The following is a 17,621-nucleotide window of genomic DNA, read 5'->3' as shown; positions in this document are numbered from 1 at the left end:
TGTTACAGGTGAAGTCCTCATGAAAGGGAAATTGCAGAATGCACTGCAGGCTGATGGTTAATTGATTTTGCCATTCAGAGAGAAGCAATGGCACATCAAGAGAAAGACAGGGCTCCCAGATTTTATGGTGCCATCTTGGACTCACTCTGTCTAGAGGCCCAGACCAAGAAGGAGACCGTGTCTCCAGCAAGGGACGGGGTGGGGGGTGGTGGGGGTTGGTGTACAGAACAGAAACCCTCCAAAATAACCCTGCAAAGTGAGTGGGAGTAGGCACTAAGAGTCATGAATGCACCATGGACCTGACAACAATTGTAGATAAAAAGTTTAATTACCTCACTCAAGTAGTCAAAGTGAGTGCATGCATCTGGAAATCACCTCTCACAATGACCATACCACACACCTCTCAAACTACTCATTGCACCACACCCCCATCACTCATCCAGCAGCACTCCCTGACACTCAGGACTTACCCAAACATCTTTATACTACATCTCACTCATACATACTTCCAATCATGTCAACTGCACACAGACCTCTATACACCTCCACAAACCTCCAGCTTTTCAGCTACAGCAGCCACATCACTCAAGCACACTGACATACAGTCATTGGCATTCCTTCCTTTCTCTTGCGGGAGAAGGTGACACCCAATGGAAGGAGGGGTAGATGACAGGCGAGGATCAGCAAGGACCTATCCCTGCAGTTCACTCAAATAAATGGTCCTGAGGATCATGGGCACCAATGCTACAGACCCAGTGGCAAACAGCACGGCTAAGTTGCTGCCTCATGCATCTTCTCCACAAACTCCTCAGTTTCACCCTGAAAGATGCCATGAAATGGATCTGCCGAAAGAGTGGCTGTGGACCTTTTGCTTTCTTCCCCACTTGCCCTTCTCTCATCCTTACCTCCCTTTTTTTATTATTCACTCATTGGTTGTGGGTTTCACTGGCTAGGCCAGCATTTATTGCCCATCCCTAATTGCCCTTCAGAAGGTGGAGGTGAGCTGCCTTCTTGAACCGCAGCAGTCCATGTGGCATAGGTGCACACACAGTGCTGTTCAGGAGGGACTTCCAGAACTTTGATCCAGCCACAGTAAAGGAACAGTGATATATTTCCGAGCCATTGAGCAGCCTGGACGGGAATTTGCACGTGGAGGTGTTCCCATGCATATGCTGCCCTTGTCCTTCTATATGTTAGTGGGTTTGGAAGGTGCTGTGTAAGGATCCTTGATGAGTTTCTGCAGTGCATCTTCTAGATGGTAGACACTGCTGCCACTGTACGTCGGTGGTGGAGGGAGTGAATGTTTGTGGGTAGGGCACCAATCAGCCAAGCTGCTTTGTCGTGGATAGTGTCAAGCTTCTTGAGTGTTGTTGGTGCTGCACTCATCCAAGCAAGGGGAGAGTATTCCATCACACTCCTAACTTGTGCCTTGTAGATGGTGGACAGGCTTTGGGGAGTCAGGAGGCGAGTTACTCGCTGCAGGATTCCTAGCCTCTGATCTGCTCTTGTAGCCACAGTATTCATATGGCTAGTCCAGTTCAGTATCTGGTCAATGGTAACCCCCCAAGGATGTTGATAGTGGGGGGATAGTAATGCCATTGAATGTCAAGGGGCAATGGTTAGCTTCTCTCTTATTGGAGATAGTCATCACCTGGCACTTGTATGGTGCAAATGTTACTTGCAAATCTGGATGTTGTCCAGGTCTTGCTGCATTTGGACATGGGCTGCTTCAGTATCTGAGGAATTGCGAATGGTGCTGAACATTGTGCAATCATCAGTGAACATCCCCACTTTTGACCTTATGATGGAAGAAAGATCATTGATGAAGAAGCTGAAGATGGTTGGGCCTAGGACACTACCCTGAGGAACTCCTGCAGTGATGTTCTGGAACTGAGATGACTGACCTCCAACAACCACAACCATCTTCCTTTGTGCTAGGTAGGATGCCAACCAGCAGTGAGCTTTCCCCCATTCCTATTGACTGCAGTTTTGCTAAGGCACCTTTGATGCCACACTCAGTCAAATTCAGCCTTGATGTCAAGGGCAGTCACTCTCACCTCACCTCTGGAGTTCAGCTCTTTTGTCCATGTTTGAACCAAGGCTGTATTGAGGTCAGGAGCTGAGTGGCCCTGGCAGAACCCAAACTGAGATTCAGTGAACAGGTTATTGCTAAGCAAGTGCCACTTGATAACACTGTTGGTGAACCCTTCCATTACTTTACTGATGATACAGAGTAGACTGATGGGGCGGTAATTGGCCAGGTTGGATTTGTCCTGCTTTTTGTGTACAGGGCGTACCTGGGCAATTTTCCATTCAGTCAAGATATGCTGCCCAGACCCTGCTGCCTCATATGAAAGGAGGAATACAGTTTTGAGGAAGGAGCACAGTTGTTTAATCTAAAACGTGCTGCCACCAGCTCAGATACCATCACTGCACGAATGTGAAAAACTAGCTTACAGTAGGGGTTTGCAATGTGGCCTGTCACTGGACATGAATGGGTTGTAGCTAAGCTAGTGGGCTAGATCAACCCATGTGTGAATTCACCGGAGGGCGAGGTCACACAACAGTTCTGTTGCAGAGGATGCGGACAAGGACTCGTTGCAACAGATTATAGGAAAATGCTGATGAACTTGCACATCAAGATGTCTGGTGCATTGACGCAACAGCCAGATAGCCTCCAGTCATTGGATAGGAACATGGAGAAGTTGGGCTTCCCCTGGCATAGGGCATCATGAAGAGTTTCAAGCCCATCTTTTCTACCATGCCAACCAACCATGTTGAACATCCACTAGCTCCTGCCTCAGCTTCCATTAGGCAGATACCTCCAGTGTATCAATGCTGCAGAGGTCAGAAGATCCCTGGCATGCAGATTCATACAGCTGGCATCTAGGCATAGGCAGCTGCCATTGTGGGTCAGGTTTTGATCTCAGTGCTCAACAGGGAATTCAGGCTCTCTCAGCTGTCCAACAATCTGTGCTCCAGCACCCTGTGGGAGTGGCAGTGACACAGCGGAACACAATTCTGCCATACCCTTCCAGGATAGCTGTCATTCTTGCTTATATATTTTTTTCATTTGGCGGTCATTCAGTAAAATTGGTTATTTTGGATTATGGTTTTCCCACGGGAATTGTAACATAATTAATAGTGTAAGTACCCTTTTAACAACCTGATCATTGTTAATGACTCCCAATTAATCTCTCTGCCACAGAAAATGAACAACTAAAAGTATAGAGTTCCATTCCACCTGGAAATGAATTGATGCTGGAGACTTTAAACATGTCAAATTTTAAATTTATTTTTTCTTTCTCTAATTTTTCCTCTGTCCCTTAATCCAATCTTTCTATGCCTCTCATTTTTTCTCTCTCTGAACTGGTGAATTCACCCACCAGTTCACCCTCCTTCTCAGTCCTTCCTTCGCTTATTTCTCAATCCTTAAATGGTGAAGGAGATACACTGCTGATCCCAAGATTCACCAAGGTCCCAGATGCCCTGCAGCTCTTATGACATTGTCAGCTCTCATTTCCAGCAATTTTGCAGACAAAATAATTTTTGAGCTGAAGGATGAAGGAAAACCAGGCATGTCATGAGATTCCCTGCTCCAGCAAATTCAGTGTCATTATAAAATCATAGGAAAAGTTCTGGGCAGGAAAAGGCCACCTGGGCAATTGAAACACTTCCCTCTAATGCTTCAGCTTAGGATGTCCAATCATTCTCAAACAGTGGATCAAATTCAAGTGCCACAACTACTTAGTGGCAATCATAGGCCCAAATTATGAATTTGTTAACAGTACTGAGAGTGCCGTCTTTTAGGTGAAATGTTAAACCAAGGTCCCAGTTGCCCCTAAGGATAGATATAAAAGATATCATAGCATTATTTTGAAGAAAGGCAAAGAAGTTCCCCTAAGTGTCCTGGTCAATATTTATCCCCCAATCAACACCTAAAAACAGATTTAACTTCACTGTTTCATTGCTGTGCACAAATTGTCTATCATATTTTCTACATTATAACAGTGACTTTACACTTCAAAAGTTCTTCAATGGCTGTAAAACACTTCGGCCTCCTGAGGTCATGAAAGGGTCTGCCTAAATACAATTATAGCACAAAAGTGAGTCACCTACATTCCACTATATTTGTTTTACAGTTGTAGCTTAAGGCACCAATGTAAATATTTCATGTGTTGGAGGATGGAGATATTCTCTATAAAATCTGTACTGGAGAAATGATTTTGCGAATGTTGTAATACAAGTCATCGGAATGTTGATTAATTTTTGTAATATGCATCCTATAATATTCTAAAAGCTTGAATGGCTTTGGATATTAGCATATAAATGTTTAACATTTGGATGAAAGTTCTCTCTCACTTAACATTTGGATGAAAATAGTGTAAGGCCTCCTTTAAAATATTGGTGGAAGATATTTTGCATCAATCAAAATTGGTATGCAATTATCATTATCATATAATTTCATGGCCGATAATTTTAAAACGTTATATGTTGAGATTTAGAAGACCATAAGATCATAGGACGTGGGAGGAAAAGTAGGCCATTCGGCCATTGAGTCTGCTCTGCCATTCAATGAAATTATGCTGATCTGATAATCCTCAATTCCACTTTCCTATCTTTTCCCTATAACCCTTGATTCCTTAATGATTAAAAATCTGTCTATCTCTGCCTTGAATATACTTAATTACCCAACCTCTACAGCCCTCTGTGATAAAGAATTCCACAGATTGACTATCCTCTGAGAGAAGAAATTCCTCCTCACCTCTGTTTTAAATGGATGCCCCTTACTCTGAGATTATGCCCTCTGGTCATAGACTCTCCTACAAGGGGAAGCAACCTCTCAGCATCTACCCTGTCAAGACCCCTAAAGATCTTATATGTTTCAATAAGGTCACCTCTTATTCTTCTAAACTGTAATGAGTACAGGCCCAACCTACTCAACCTCTCCTCATAAGAAAATTCTTCCATCCCTGGGATCAACCTAGCGAACTTTCTCTGGACTACCTCCAATGCCAGTATATCTTTCCTTAGATAAGGGGACCAAAACCAATCACAATATTCTCAGTGTGCTCCAACTAGTGCCTTGTATAGTTTTAGCAAGACTTCCCTATTTTTATACTCCATTCCCTTTGAAATAAAGGCCAACATTCCATTTGCCTTACCTATTACCTGCTGAATTTGTATGCTAGCTTTTTGGGAATTATGCATGAGGACCCCCAAATCCCTCTGTGCTGCAGCTTTCTTCAGTCTTTCTCCATTTAAATAATATTCAGCTCCTCTATCCTTCCTGCCAAAGTACATAACCTCACACTTTCCCACATTGTATTCCATCTGCCACATTTTTGCTCAATCACGTAACCTGTCTATATCCCTCTATGTCATTGTGTCATCCTGACTAATTGCCTGCCCACCTATTTTTGTGTCATCTGCAAACTTGGTGATAGTACATTCATTTCCCTCATCCAAGTCATTAATATATTGTAAATAATTGTGACCCCAGCACTGATCCCTGTAGCACTCCACAAGTTACAGGTTGCTATCCTGAAAATGCCCCCTCCCATTCCTAACTCTCTGTTTTCTATTAGTTAGCCTGCCCTCTATCCATGCTAATATACTACCCCCAACACCATGGGCTCTTATCTTATTAAGTAGCCTTATGTGTGGTACCTTTTCGAATGCCTTTTGGAAATACAAATATATTACATCTACTGGTTCCCCTTTATCTATCCTGCTGGTTACCTCCTCAAAGAATTCTAATAAATTTGTCAGGCAGGATTTCCCCTTCATTAAGCCATGCTAACTCTGCTTGATTATATTATACATTTCTAAATGCTCTGCTATGACCTCCTTCATAATAGACTCCAACATTTTCCCAATGACAGGTGTTAAGCTATCTGGCCTACCTGTTTTTTGTCTCTCTCCCTTTTTGAATAAGGGTGTTACATTGGCAGTTTTCCAGTTCTCTGGGACTTATATAAGCAAGTTACTTTTTGTGGTATATTTCTCATTTTAAGACTGATTAAATCATCAATTTGACCACGTTAATACAGAAAAGTAATGGGCAATGAAATTAGAGGAAAACAACGGAATAAGGAAGCAGAATTGGGAGGAAAGGGGGTGGATGATGAATGAAGGAGCTCCAAGAAAGGTGATGGAAAAGGAAGATAAAAAGGAGGGGGGAGGAATGGGAGAGAAAATGGGGAAAGGAGAAGGAAGGAGGGGAGGAGGAGGAGCAGGAAAGAGAAAAGGAAATTATGAGGAAGGAGATTGAGGATGGGGAAAGGAGAGAGGGGGATGGACGGGCTTAATTTCTTTTGACTTCCTATGGAAATCCTTTCAGCCTCCAATTTAAAATTGCAGTCAGCCAGGTGGGGATAGGAATGGAGGTCCCTGCACCCACCCAGCCCACATTCCCACCCCCACCCTGCCATCGGGATTAGTACTTAAATCAATCCTCTGTTCCACACTTCCCCTGATGGTTTGACCAATATAGAAAACTCATCAGGTAGCAAAAGGTGGTGCAAATCTTTGTTCTACTACCTTGTAGCAACCTCCTCATAAAAAAAGCAACATCAACACTTTTTCTTTCTTTTATAAAGCCCATCTATGCTTGAATTCCTGTTCCATGACAGCAATTATGTTTGCTGTTTGTATTTTTATAAATGTTTACTTTCCAACGTCACTATTGGCATAGGCTAATTATATGTTACACGTTTCAATGAAAAACTGACAAATCTCCAATAGAAGAGAAAAGCTGCAGAGCCGGAATGTGATTGAAATTTCATGCCTGTATCAAATTACTGCAAAACCCACTTAAGATAAAAAAAATTCAAGATCCATTTTAAATTATCTTTTGATGTTCAAAACCACTCTCGTTGCTTGAATAATAATTTATTACAAATCTTATTTAAAGGGGAAGGAAATCCCAGTGGTGACTCAGACCTTCCATCACACACTTGGTTTTATCTCCAATAAATTACTATATTGTTGGAAATTGAACCCAAAAGCTAAGGGACTTCCCTTCCTTCTGGACTATGACTCTACTTGTAAAGACGAAAATGTAGCTTCAGGAGCCGAAATTAAACTGGCAAAAATAATTATCTTTTTAACACAAACATACAAATTATGTTGTTTCTTCTAAGTGATAACATAAACAATTGTTTAAACCAAATGATATAATGGCACAGCCATCTTGGTAATGTTACAGAGTCCAATAGTGTCAAGAGAGTGAACTACAATGTACAATTGAAATCACTTGAGGTTTCCTCTGTGGAGGCAATTTTCTGCCCATTGATTTCAATGGATGAAAATTCTCAGGCAGTGTAGATTTACATTAAATTTTCAGGTAGTAGACACTTTCTAAAGATTAGAATAATTACTCAGAGCAAAGAAAAATGTTGAAAATTAATCAGAATTCTTTTAAACAGGAGGGATTAAATCAAGGCAAGGGGTGTCAACAGTGGACAATGGAACATATTCATCCCCCTGCAGCACCTCTTGTCAGCATGAAGTATTCCAGAGTCATGCTCAGATGTAGGACAGGTTAGGCATACGCTAAAACTTCTGATCTTCCCCAATGTTGTACTCTAACCCAGCCTCAGAAGAGCACTGTCTGCTACAGCACAATGGGAGTACACTGCAAACCTAGAGACAGAGATTCTCAGTTCACAGCTTGAATTACTTTGTGTCTATTCACTTTAATGGAAGAAAAATCACTTGGATGTGAAATCAGGCGCATTGACTTCCATACCTGAAGTTTTGGTAAGTACTGTCTAACCACAATGGTCTGGATCAGGAACATTAAATCATAATACCCATATATTTTCCATTGCAGCCATTTTTCCTGAAAGTATTATTTGCTCCTGAATTATGAGCAGTTTTGTGCTGTGGATTCGAAACTGCAATTGATTCAGAAAGCTAAATTTAATTCTACAGATAAAGGTGGGAATAACAGCTGCAGGGATTGCAATGCCTGATAAACCACACACATTTGTTTCAAGGGAGGCAGCATGCAAACTTACTGCTGCCTGCTCATTTACGTGACTGCAGCATGCAGCCACTCAGCAAGGGGTGCAAAATTGTGTGAAGTTTAAGCTAACCTGTACTGCTTAAAACTAGCCTTAAAAGCAAGGTGCACATAGACTGGACCCGGTGCCTGAATTAGTTGCACAAGTACTTTGACCTGGTAAAGACACAGGAATGCCACAACATGACATACAATGGGCTCCAAGGTTCTCAGATGCTGCACTGGAGAGCTTGGCACAGGATGCTGACAGCTGGAGGGAGGTGCTCTACCCAAAAGGGGTCAAGAGGCTCTCCAGAAAACCTTGAGAAGGCAATAGGAGCAGATAGCTATGCAAATCAGTGACAATAGTTTGGCCCCAAGGAACTGGGCACAATGCCAAAAGAGGTCCAATGATCTCACACAAGTGGTCAAGGTTAGTGTATGCAATGTGACAATGCACCAGCTATACCATTAGCCTCAAAAAAACTGATCAATGCATCACCCTCAACTCTCATCTTTGAACAAATTCCATCGTTGACAATTCATACTGAACATCCTTAGCTTTACCTCACCCTCCATCACATAGCATTGCTGCAAACTTCATATCCACATCTCACACATTGCACACATGCCAGCTTTTCAACCATGACAGCCATAATGCCCAAATATATTGTGCCACACTCATCACTGACAGTCTTCTCTCTTTCTTGAAGGACAAGAGGGTGCATAACCAAAGGCAGCAGTGCTAACTGGCAGGAAGCAGGCTTAAATGGATGTCCTCACTGATGGAGAAGACGGGTGCTCAACACTGCTGGAGCATCCATGACTGAGGCCATGGCCATCAGTGGAGCTGAAAGGATTGATGAAGGCAGTATGCTCATAGCTAATCATCCTTCTTATATCCTACTATTCTCCTCATTGTACAATTCCTTCTGATTTACAATGTGCAGCTAGTGTAAGCATGCACCTCTTGCTTTTTCCCCCTTTCCCTCACTACAACCCTGTTCTTCTGCCTTTTTTCTTTCAGGTACCTGAGAGCTATGACCTGGCCGGGCAATGGCGCAAAGGCGTGAATTCTGAGAGGAACATGAGGCCGATACTGATTAAAAATCATTGATTGATCTCACATTCACAGCAAATGAATCAGCATGACATGTTATCTGGAATGTAACAAAGGTGGGATCTGCACATGGTGGGATCTGCATGTGGTGGGCTGAATTTTATCCCTGAGGTGCAGGTTACAGTGTTAGCAGCGTAAGCGGGTGCCATTTCTGTTTGTGCATTTGGCAGCCAGTCACACACAATCTTAGCCATCCAGTTAAGCAACGCAACACACAGGGGCCCTCCAATCCTGACCCTGAGGCAGCAGAAGGGCAATGAGGTCAAGATCAGTTGATGCTGTGCCAGGTTTTGGCTCCATACTTAAAGGGCTGTCTGCCCCGCATTTGTTGCTCCGTGTTTAAAGGACTCCGTTCTGTTCCTGATGCCTTGAGTTGTCCTGTTGCTGTTGCCTTGGGTTTTGCTGCTACTGTTGTTTTCAGACATCCTGCTGCTGTTGCTGTTCCCCTCACTGAAGACTCAAAGCAAACAAGGTGTTCACCAGAAGACACCACCAACAATGACAGAAGAAAAAATCTAGGTGGCCCTACGGTTCATTGATGCCTCCCTGCATGCTCTTCTCAAGGCTGCAAGAGCAAGGCAGGAGGTCCTCTTCTCAAGGGAAGGCAAGAGGAGTGGGACCCACCTGACCAAGCAAGCCTAGACAGAAATTGCAGAGGAGGTCATCAGCCATGTGGTCACCCCCAGATCCTGGATTCAGTGCTGAAAGCACATCAATAACCACATTCGGCCCACCAAGGGGATCTCTCCATACTTCTTTTCCTTTAAGGGCTTGTATATGGTGATCCAAGAAGGTTCGCTTGATACCAAAGGGTCAACCATCCAGTCTATGGCAAGGGGGTCAGGCAGCAACATACCTTGTCAAAAGCATAGCTGCCTTTTGGTGAGAGGTGTCCATAAGTCTTTGCTGACCCCCACAAGATCCCTCAAGATTGGTTATATGCAAGTGGCATTCATGTGCCCCTATCATGGTCCACTGGGCCTCTACCAACATAGGCAGTGTGCTTGAAAACTAACAGTCTACCCTTTTGTGCTTGCAGGGAAAGACACCATAAAACACTAAAGAGAGGGCCATGAGTAGCGGAGGAGTGCTGTCCCTGTGAAATCATAGACCTATGGAGGAGGAGGCTTTAGAGTTGGCAGGCCACTAGGGTGGCTGTGCAACTGCTGATGATGAGATTGAGGTGCTAACCTAAGGGGGCAAGTTAATGAGCACAGGTACACCAGGGTGCATCTGGCACACAGAAGGCATAGTGCTCATTTGACCAATGTTGGACACATAGAGCTCCAGAGCAAGCATGGCTGATATGAGGAAATGGGAAGCCCTTAACCTTTGCATGTTTCTGCTCTTTCATGCAGGTCAGGGTCAAGCCTATACACACGGAGCTCAAGAGATCAGGTGTCAACCAGCCAACTTTGAGGAGGAGGAAGGATATTCAGAGGGTGTAGTGTCCCATCATTCCTTCACATCCTCCACCAGTGTAGATACTTTCACGTCAATGCATATCTGTTTACAAGTAGGTTCAGTTCACAAGCTGGTGAGCACATCATGGATGCTGATGGAAACTGTGGCAGCCAAGGTCACTAATATTCAGCAGACTGGGGGAGTTGAAGCCCATGTTGAGCTCTAGGCTAATGACAGGCCTTTGGTGTTGGCTACAACAACACGGAAACTGCTGCAGCTACAGTAGGAGGGGATAGAACATCTGACAGAACTTCCAGAAGTTATGCACACCCATGAGTAGGTGATGGAGGAGACAATCCAGGCCATGAGTGCTACCATGTGCCCGCTGAATGCACGCTTAGCTTCCTCTATTAAGAGACTGGTGACACTCATGGAAAGTCTGACCAGAAGGCTGCTCAGTGGATGTTGGAGATGTACACAATTTGCAATATTTGCAGGATCTTTGAAAGGGTACATGGATCACAGGAAATGGCTATGCATTAGGACAAACAAAGCCTTCCTTGCACGTACCACACTGTGCCTTGCCTGTGCTCCAAGGGGGCCCTCATCTTACATCACCTGGTCAGCTGGCTCCTTCACAACCTCATCATCAGAGAAGGCATGGTAATAAACAAAATAAAAGCAAAAAACTGCAGATGCTGGAAATCCAAAACAAAAATAAAAATACCTGGAAAAACTCAGCAGGTCTGACAGCATCTGTGGAGAGGAACACAGTTAACTTTCAAGTCCGTATGAGTCTTCAACAGAACTAAGGAAAAATAGAAAAGAGGTGAAATATAAGCGGGTTTAAGGAGGGGTGGGACAGGTAGAACTGGATAGAGGACCAGTGATAGGTGGAGATAGCCAAAAGATGTCATAGACAAAAGGACAAAGAGGCGTTGAAGGTGGCAATATTATCTAAGAAATGTGCTAATAGGTGACATTAAGGGTAGAAAGCAGGACAAGCAAGGTACAAATAGCCCTAGTGGGGGTGGGGTGGGGGGAAGGGATCGAAATAGGCTAAAAGGTAGAGATAAAACAATGGATGGAAATACATTTAAAAATAATGGAAATAGGCCGGAAGAGAAAAATCTATATAAATTATTGGAAAAAAGGGGGATCGGAAAGGGGATGGGGATGGAGGAGAGAGTTCATGAGCTAAAATTGTTGAACTCAATATTCAGTCCGGAAGGCTGTAAAGTGCCTAGTCGGAAGATGAGGTGCTGTTCCTCCAGTTTGCGTTGAACTTCACTGGAACAATGCAGCAGGCCAAGGATGGACATGTGGGCATGAGAGCAGGGTAGAGTGTTGAAATGGCAAGTGACAGGGAGGTCTGGGTCATGCTTGCGGACAGATCGAAGGTGTTCCACAAAGCGGTCACCCAGTCTGCGTTTGGTCTCTCCAATGTAGAGGAAACCGCATTGGGAGCAGCGAATGCAGTAGACTAAATTGAGGGAAGTGCAAGTGAAATGCTGCTTCACTTGAAAGGAGTGTATGGGCCCTTGGACTGTAAGGAGAAGGGAAATAAAGGGGCAGGTGTTGCACCTTCTGCGGTTGCATGTGAAGGTGCCGTGAGAAGGGGTTGAGGTGTAGGGGGTGATGGAGGAGTGGACCAGGGTGTCCCAGAGGGAACAATCCCTGCAGAATGCCGCCAGGGGAGGGGGGGGGTGAAGGGAAGATGTGTTTAGTAGTGGCATAATGCTGGAGTTGGTGGAAATGGTGGAGGATGATCCTTCGAATGTGGAGGCTGGTGGGGTGATAAGTGAGGACAAGGGGGACCCTATTATGGTTCTGGGAGGGAGAGGAAGGTGTGAGGGTGGACGCGCAAGAGATGGGCCAGACACAGTTGATGGCCCTGTCAACCACCATGGGTGGAAAACCTCGGTTAAGGAAGAAGGAAGACAAGTCAGAGGAACTGTTTTTGAAAATGGCATCATCAGAACAGATGCGATGGAGGCGAAGGAACTGAGAAAATAGGATGGAGTCCTTACAGGAAGTGGGGTGTGAGGAACTGTAGTCGAGGTAGCTGTGGGAATCGGTAGGCTTGTAATAGCTATTGGTGGACAGTCTATCACCAGAAATTGAGACAGAAAGGTCAAGGAAGGGAAGGGAAGTGTCAGAGATGGAACATGTGAAAATGATGGAGGGGTGGAAATTGGAAGCAAAATTAATAAATTTTTCCAGGTCCAGCTGCACTGACCTCTACCTTGCAGAGGCTGAGTGTCAACTCGCAGACACTTCCTCCTATCTCCCCCTGGACCATGACCCCACCACTGAACATCACGCCATTGTTTCCAGGACTGTTACTAACCTCATCTCCTCTGGAGATCTTCCTTCCACAGCTTCCAACCTCATAGTCTCCCAACCTTGGACGGCATGCTTCTACCTCCTAACCTAAATCCACAAACAGGACTGTCCCAGCAGACCGATCGTATCAGCCTGTTCCTGCCTCACGGAACTCATTTCTTGACTCCGTTCTCTCTCCCCTTGTCCAGTCCCTTCCCATCTACATCCGTGATTCCTCTGACACCCTACATCATATCAACAATTTCCAGTTCCCTGGCCCCAACCGCCTCCTCTTCACCATGGACATCCAATCCCTCTACACCTCCATCCCCCACCAGGATGGTCTCCACTTCTTCGTCGAACAGAGGCCCGAACAATCCCCATCCACCACCAGTCTCCTCTGTCTGGTTGAACTTGTTCTCTCACTGAACAATTTCTCCTTAAACTTCTCTCACTTCCTCCAAATAAAAGGTGTGGCTATGGGTACCTGCATGGGCCCCAGTTATGCCTGTCTCTTTATGGGGTATGTGGAACATTCCTTGTTCCAGTCCTACTCCGGCCCCCTCCCACAATTCTTTCTCCGGTACATCAATGATTGCTTCAGTGCTGCTTCATGCTCTTGTCTGGATCTGGAAAAAGTTATTAATTTTGCTTCCAATTTCCACCCCTCCATCATTTTCACATGGTCCATCTCTGACACTTCCCTCCTCTTCCTTGACCTTTCTGTCTCAATTTTTGGTGATAGACTGTCCACCAATATTCAGTACAAGCCTACCGCCTCCCACAGCTACCTCGACTACACTCCTCACACCCCACTTCCTGTAAGGGCTCCATCCCATTCCTTCAGTTCCTTCACCTCCGTCGCATCTGTTCTGATGATGCCACTTTCAAAAGCAGTTCCTCTGACTTGTCTTCCTTCTTCCTTAACCGAGGTTTTCCACCCATGGTGGTTGACAGGACCCTCAACTGTGTCTGGCCCATCTCCCACGCATCCACCCTCATACCTTCCTCTCCCTCCCAGAAACATGATAGGGTCCCCCTTGTCCTCACTTATCACCCCACCAGCCTCCGCATTCAAAGCATCATCCTCCGCCATTTCCACCAACTCCAGCATGATGCCACCACCAAACCCATCTTCCCTTCACCCCCCCCAGCGGCATTTCGCAGAGATAGTTCCCTCCGAGACACCCTGGTCCACTCCTCCATCACCCCCTACACCTCAACCCCTTCCCACGGCACCTTCACATGCAACCTCAGAAGGTGCAACACCTGCCCCTTTACTTCCCCCCTCCTCACCGTCCAAGGGCCCAAACACTCCTTTCAAGTGAAGCAGCATTTAACTTGCACTTCCCGCAATTTAGTCTACTTCATTCGCTGCTCCCAATGCGGTTTCCTCTACATTGTAGAGACCAAATGCAGTCTGGGTGACTGCTTTGTGGAATGCCTTCGATCTGTTCGCAAGCATGACCCAGACCTCCCTGTCACTTGCCAATTCAACACTCCACCCTGCTCTCATCCTTGGCCTGCTGCATTGTGAAGTTCAATGCAGACTGGAGGAACAGCTCCTCATCTTCCAACTAGGCACTTTACAGCCTTCCGGACTGAATATTGAGTTTAACAATTTTAGATCATGAACCCTCTCCTCAATCCCCATCCCCTTTCTGATCTCCCCCTTTTTCCAATAATTTATATAGATTTTTCTTTTCCCACCTATTTCCATTATTTTTAAATGTATTTCCATCCATTGTTTTATCTCTACCTTTTAGCCCATTTTGATCCCTTCCCCCCACCCCACCCCCCACTAGGGCTATCTGTACCTTGCTCGTCCTGCTTTCTACCCTTAATATCACCTACTAGCACATTCCTTAGATAATATTGCCACCTTCAACACCTCTTTGCCCTTTTGTCTATAACATCTTTTGGCTATCTCCACCAATCACTGGTCCTCTATCCAGCTCTACCTGTCTCACCCCTCCTTAAACCAGCTTATATTTCACCTCTTTTCTATTTTTCCTTAGTTCTGTTGAAGAGTCATATGGACTCGAAATGTTAATTTTGTTCCTCTCCACAGATGCTGTCAGACCTGCTGTGTTTCTCCAGGTATTTTTATTTTTGTTATGGTAATAAACAATGCCCTCTGTGCTATGTGACCACCCCCCCCCCCCCCCCCCCGCCCCGCTGCAATGCTAAGTTGTGCAGTTCGCAGCTGACCACCACAACACGCGAGACCCTCAAAGGGGCATACTGAATAGCTCCACCAATTCATTGCAAGCATATGAATTGCATCTTCAAGAGGCCAACAGCCTGCTCAGTGGCCGCTCTATTTTACCTGTGATAAGTGTTGTACTTCTCTTCCCTCACCAGCATGAGTAGACATGCCTTTAGTGGGTAGCCATGTTTTCTTCGTGCCTTAGCATATCCAGGGAGCTGGAAAAACTGTGCAACTGAGGACTGCCTTAGCATGTAAGGGTCATGGTTGCTTCCTGGGAACCATGCACACACCTAAAGGATCTACTTTCAATGGTCACAGACCAGATGGGCATTGATGGAATAGAAGCTCTTCCTGTTGATGGATGTCACTAGATGGCCCATGGGAGCCCTGATGGTCACATGCATGAACTCAATAACATCTTGCACCTAGGAGAATCCAGCGATGGACCTGAAGCCAATGAACCTTTCACCTGACTTTCCGGATTGGTGCGATTGTGCACACTGTCATCAGGGCTCTTGAACATGAAATTGGTCACCTCTTTGATGCACCAATGGGCTACAGACTGGGACATTCTACATGTGTTCCAAGTGGATACCTGGAAAGAGCCAGAAATCTTAGAAGCTGAAGTGGACAGCGGTTACTTTTTGAATATAATAAAAGGGTCATGACATTGTGGAAACTTTGTATGGATACAGGGAAAAGCTAAGTTTACAATTACTATTTAACATTATTCATAAGGCTAACATAATCTAAGTTCTGCAAATGAGTTAACAGAGGCCTGAACTTTACCCTTGGTGGGCGATCGGTGGGCCCATGACCAGTCAGGAAACAGGCAATCGGCCCCCAACTGCGATTTCACGCTGCCTGGCCAATTAAGGCCCACCCAATGTGAAACACGTCTTCCCAATGGTCAAGAAGGGCTGGATGGGGGTGGGGGCCTGCTGGCCACTGAGTCCAATGGCGACCCAGCAAGCAGTTTAAAAGCGGCACAAGCAGCTCCTTGAAGGCTGCCAGGGAAGAACATATTTGCTTTAGTCTGAAGACCGAAGTTATAGCCTCAAGTGTGGCTGGAGACACCAGACAGGAGGCAGGTCATGTGGGCACACGGCCCCCTGGTTTTCAGGTGAGTGCCTCGCGGTCCTCCAAGAGGAGGTGGCTACCAGAAGGGACACCCTTGTCCCCAGAGATGGAAGGAGGAGGCCACCACATCTAACAAAAAGAACTTGGGAGGAGGTGGCAGCACATGTCAGCAATCATGACATTGTGTGGTGTACATGGGTGCAGTGCCGCAAAATGTTTAACGACCTGCTGCGCTCGGGGAGGGTGAGTGCCGTATTGGCATGGATCATTGTTAAGGTCTGGCCATCCGTGCCTCCTCTCCACCCACCGTGGAGCTCAGGGGTATTAGAGTCTGAGTGCCAACTGTCAATGATACCGGAGCTGGCCAATGAGGTGATCCTTGGCTGCTTGGACTGAGTGCCTTGTGGCTCAAGGGCCATGACTCGGATGTGCCCTGCGAGCTGTTCCTCAGGTGAAGTTGGCCAGGCTGCAATGGTGGTGCAGGTAGAGACTGGACTAATCCATGGTCCTCTGTCCCTTCAGGAGAAGATGACCCATAACAACATTGAAAGGTTGCAGACTGGCAGAGGCTCCTCACACACACTAATCCTATCCAGAAGCAGGATGCCTTGGAGCTGGAGAGGTGCCATGCACCTTAGTCAGCCGGCCACGGAGTGGTTGGGTTATCAGACGAAGATTAGAGTGCAGTGCACAGAGGTGAGAGTTTCAGATTGTGCAAACATTCTTGTTTTGTATCATCATTGATGCGAGCCTCAAAACTGGATCCCCCATTGATCATTGAAAGACAATGGCACCATGATATAGATCTCCATTGTCTCATCAGCATGCCTGGCATGCACAGTGACAGTGTGATGATTTAAACTTATGACATGTTGTTGTTCTCCCTTAGATTCACCAGCATGCAACCAGTCGCAGGACCCCGAAGAGCCACCCCTGACACCAGAGGACCGCCAGGCTTCACATGCACCTGTGCCACAACAGCTCTCCGAACTAGGCACCAGTGCAGCTACTAGCACCTCAGTGGGCATTAGATCTCCAGTTAAAATGTTGGAGCATAATGGTGAGGGCACTTCATGCTCGTTTGAGGTGCAGGCAGAGGCAGAGAGTGCCCAGGACATCAGAAGTTGGCGGACTACTGGAGATCAGGACGATGCTGAGTCAAAGGCAGATAGTGAGCCTCCGGAGCCGTCCATTAGGTGGCAGATGCTGGATGTCCAGTGGGATGTGCGGGAGGATTTGGCAGAGACCCTGCATGCCATGGTCTCTGTCGTGGAGGAGTCCATGCATAGCATAGGCACTACATTGACTGTCATGGCTGAGCGCACTGCCTCCTCATTGAGAAAGTGGCGACTGTCATGGAGAAGCAGCTCCAGGGACAGAATCGGGATTCCTTTTATTTGGACCTGCAAGCTCTCACACAGGCAATGACCTCAGGTGGTCAGTGTCCGTGTGGGAAATGGATGAGGCACCCA

At 45.9% G+C, this 17,621-nt stretch overlaps 1 protein-coding gene across 1 annotated transcript in view; it reads right to left on the bottom strand.

Annotated features, from left to right (window-relative positions):
* prkn (parkin RBR E3 ubiquitin protein ligase) overlaps positions 1–17,621 on the bottom strand; it is a 1,436,618-nt gene that overhangs the window by 801,306 nt on the left and 617,691 nt on the right. The window contains exon 5 of the mRNA XM_041208007.1: positions 14,046–14,057. Coding sequence (XP_041063941.1) covers positions 14,046–14,057 — 12 coding nt within the window. The remainder of the gene's footprint in view (positions 1–14,045; positions 14,058–17,621) is intronic.

This window comes from Carcharodon carcharias, chromosome 2 (genome assembly GCF_017639515.1).
Source record: "Carcharodon carcharias isolate sCarCar2 chromosome 2, sCarCar2.pri, whole genome shotgun sequence".
NCBI classification, from domain to species: Eukaryota; Metazoa; Chordata; class Chondrichthyes; order Lamniformes; family Lamnidae; genus Carcharodon; species Carcharodon carcharias.
Note: the sequence above shows the minus strand (reverse complement) of the source record. Positions and strands in the feature narration are given on the sequence as shown.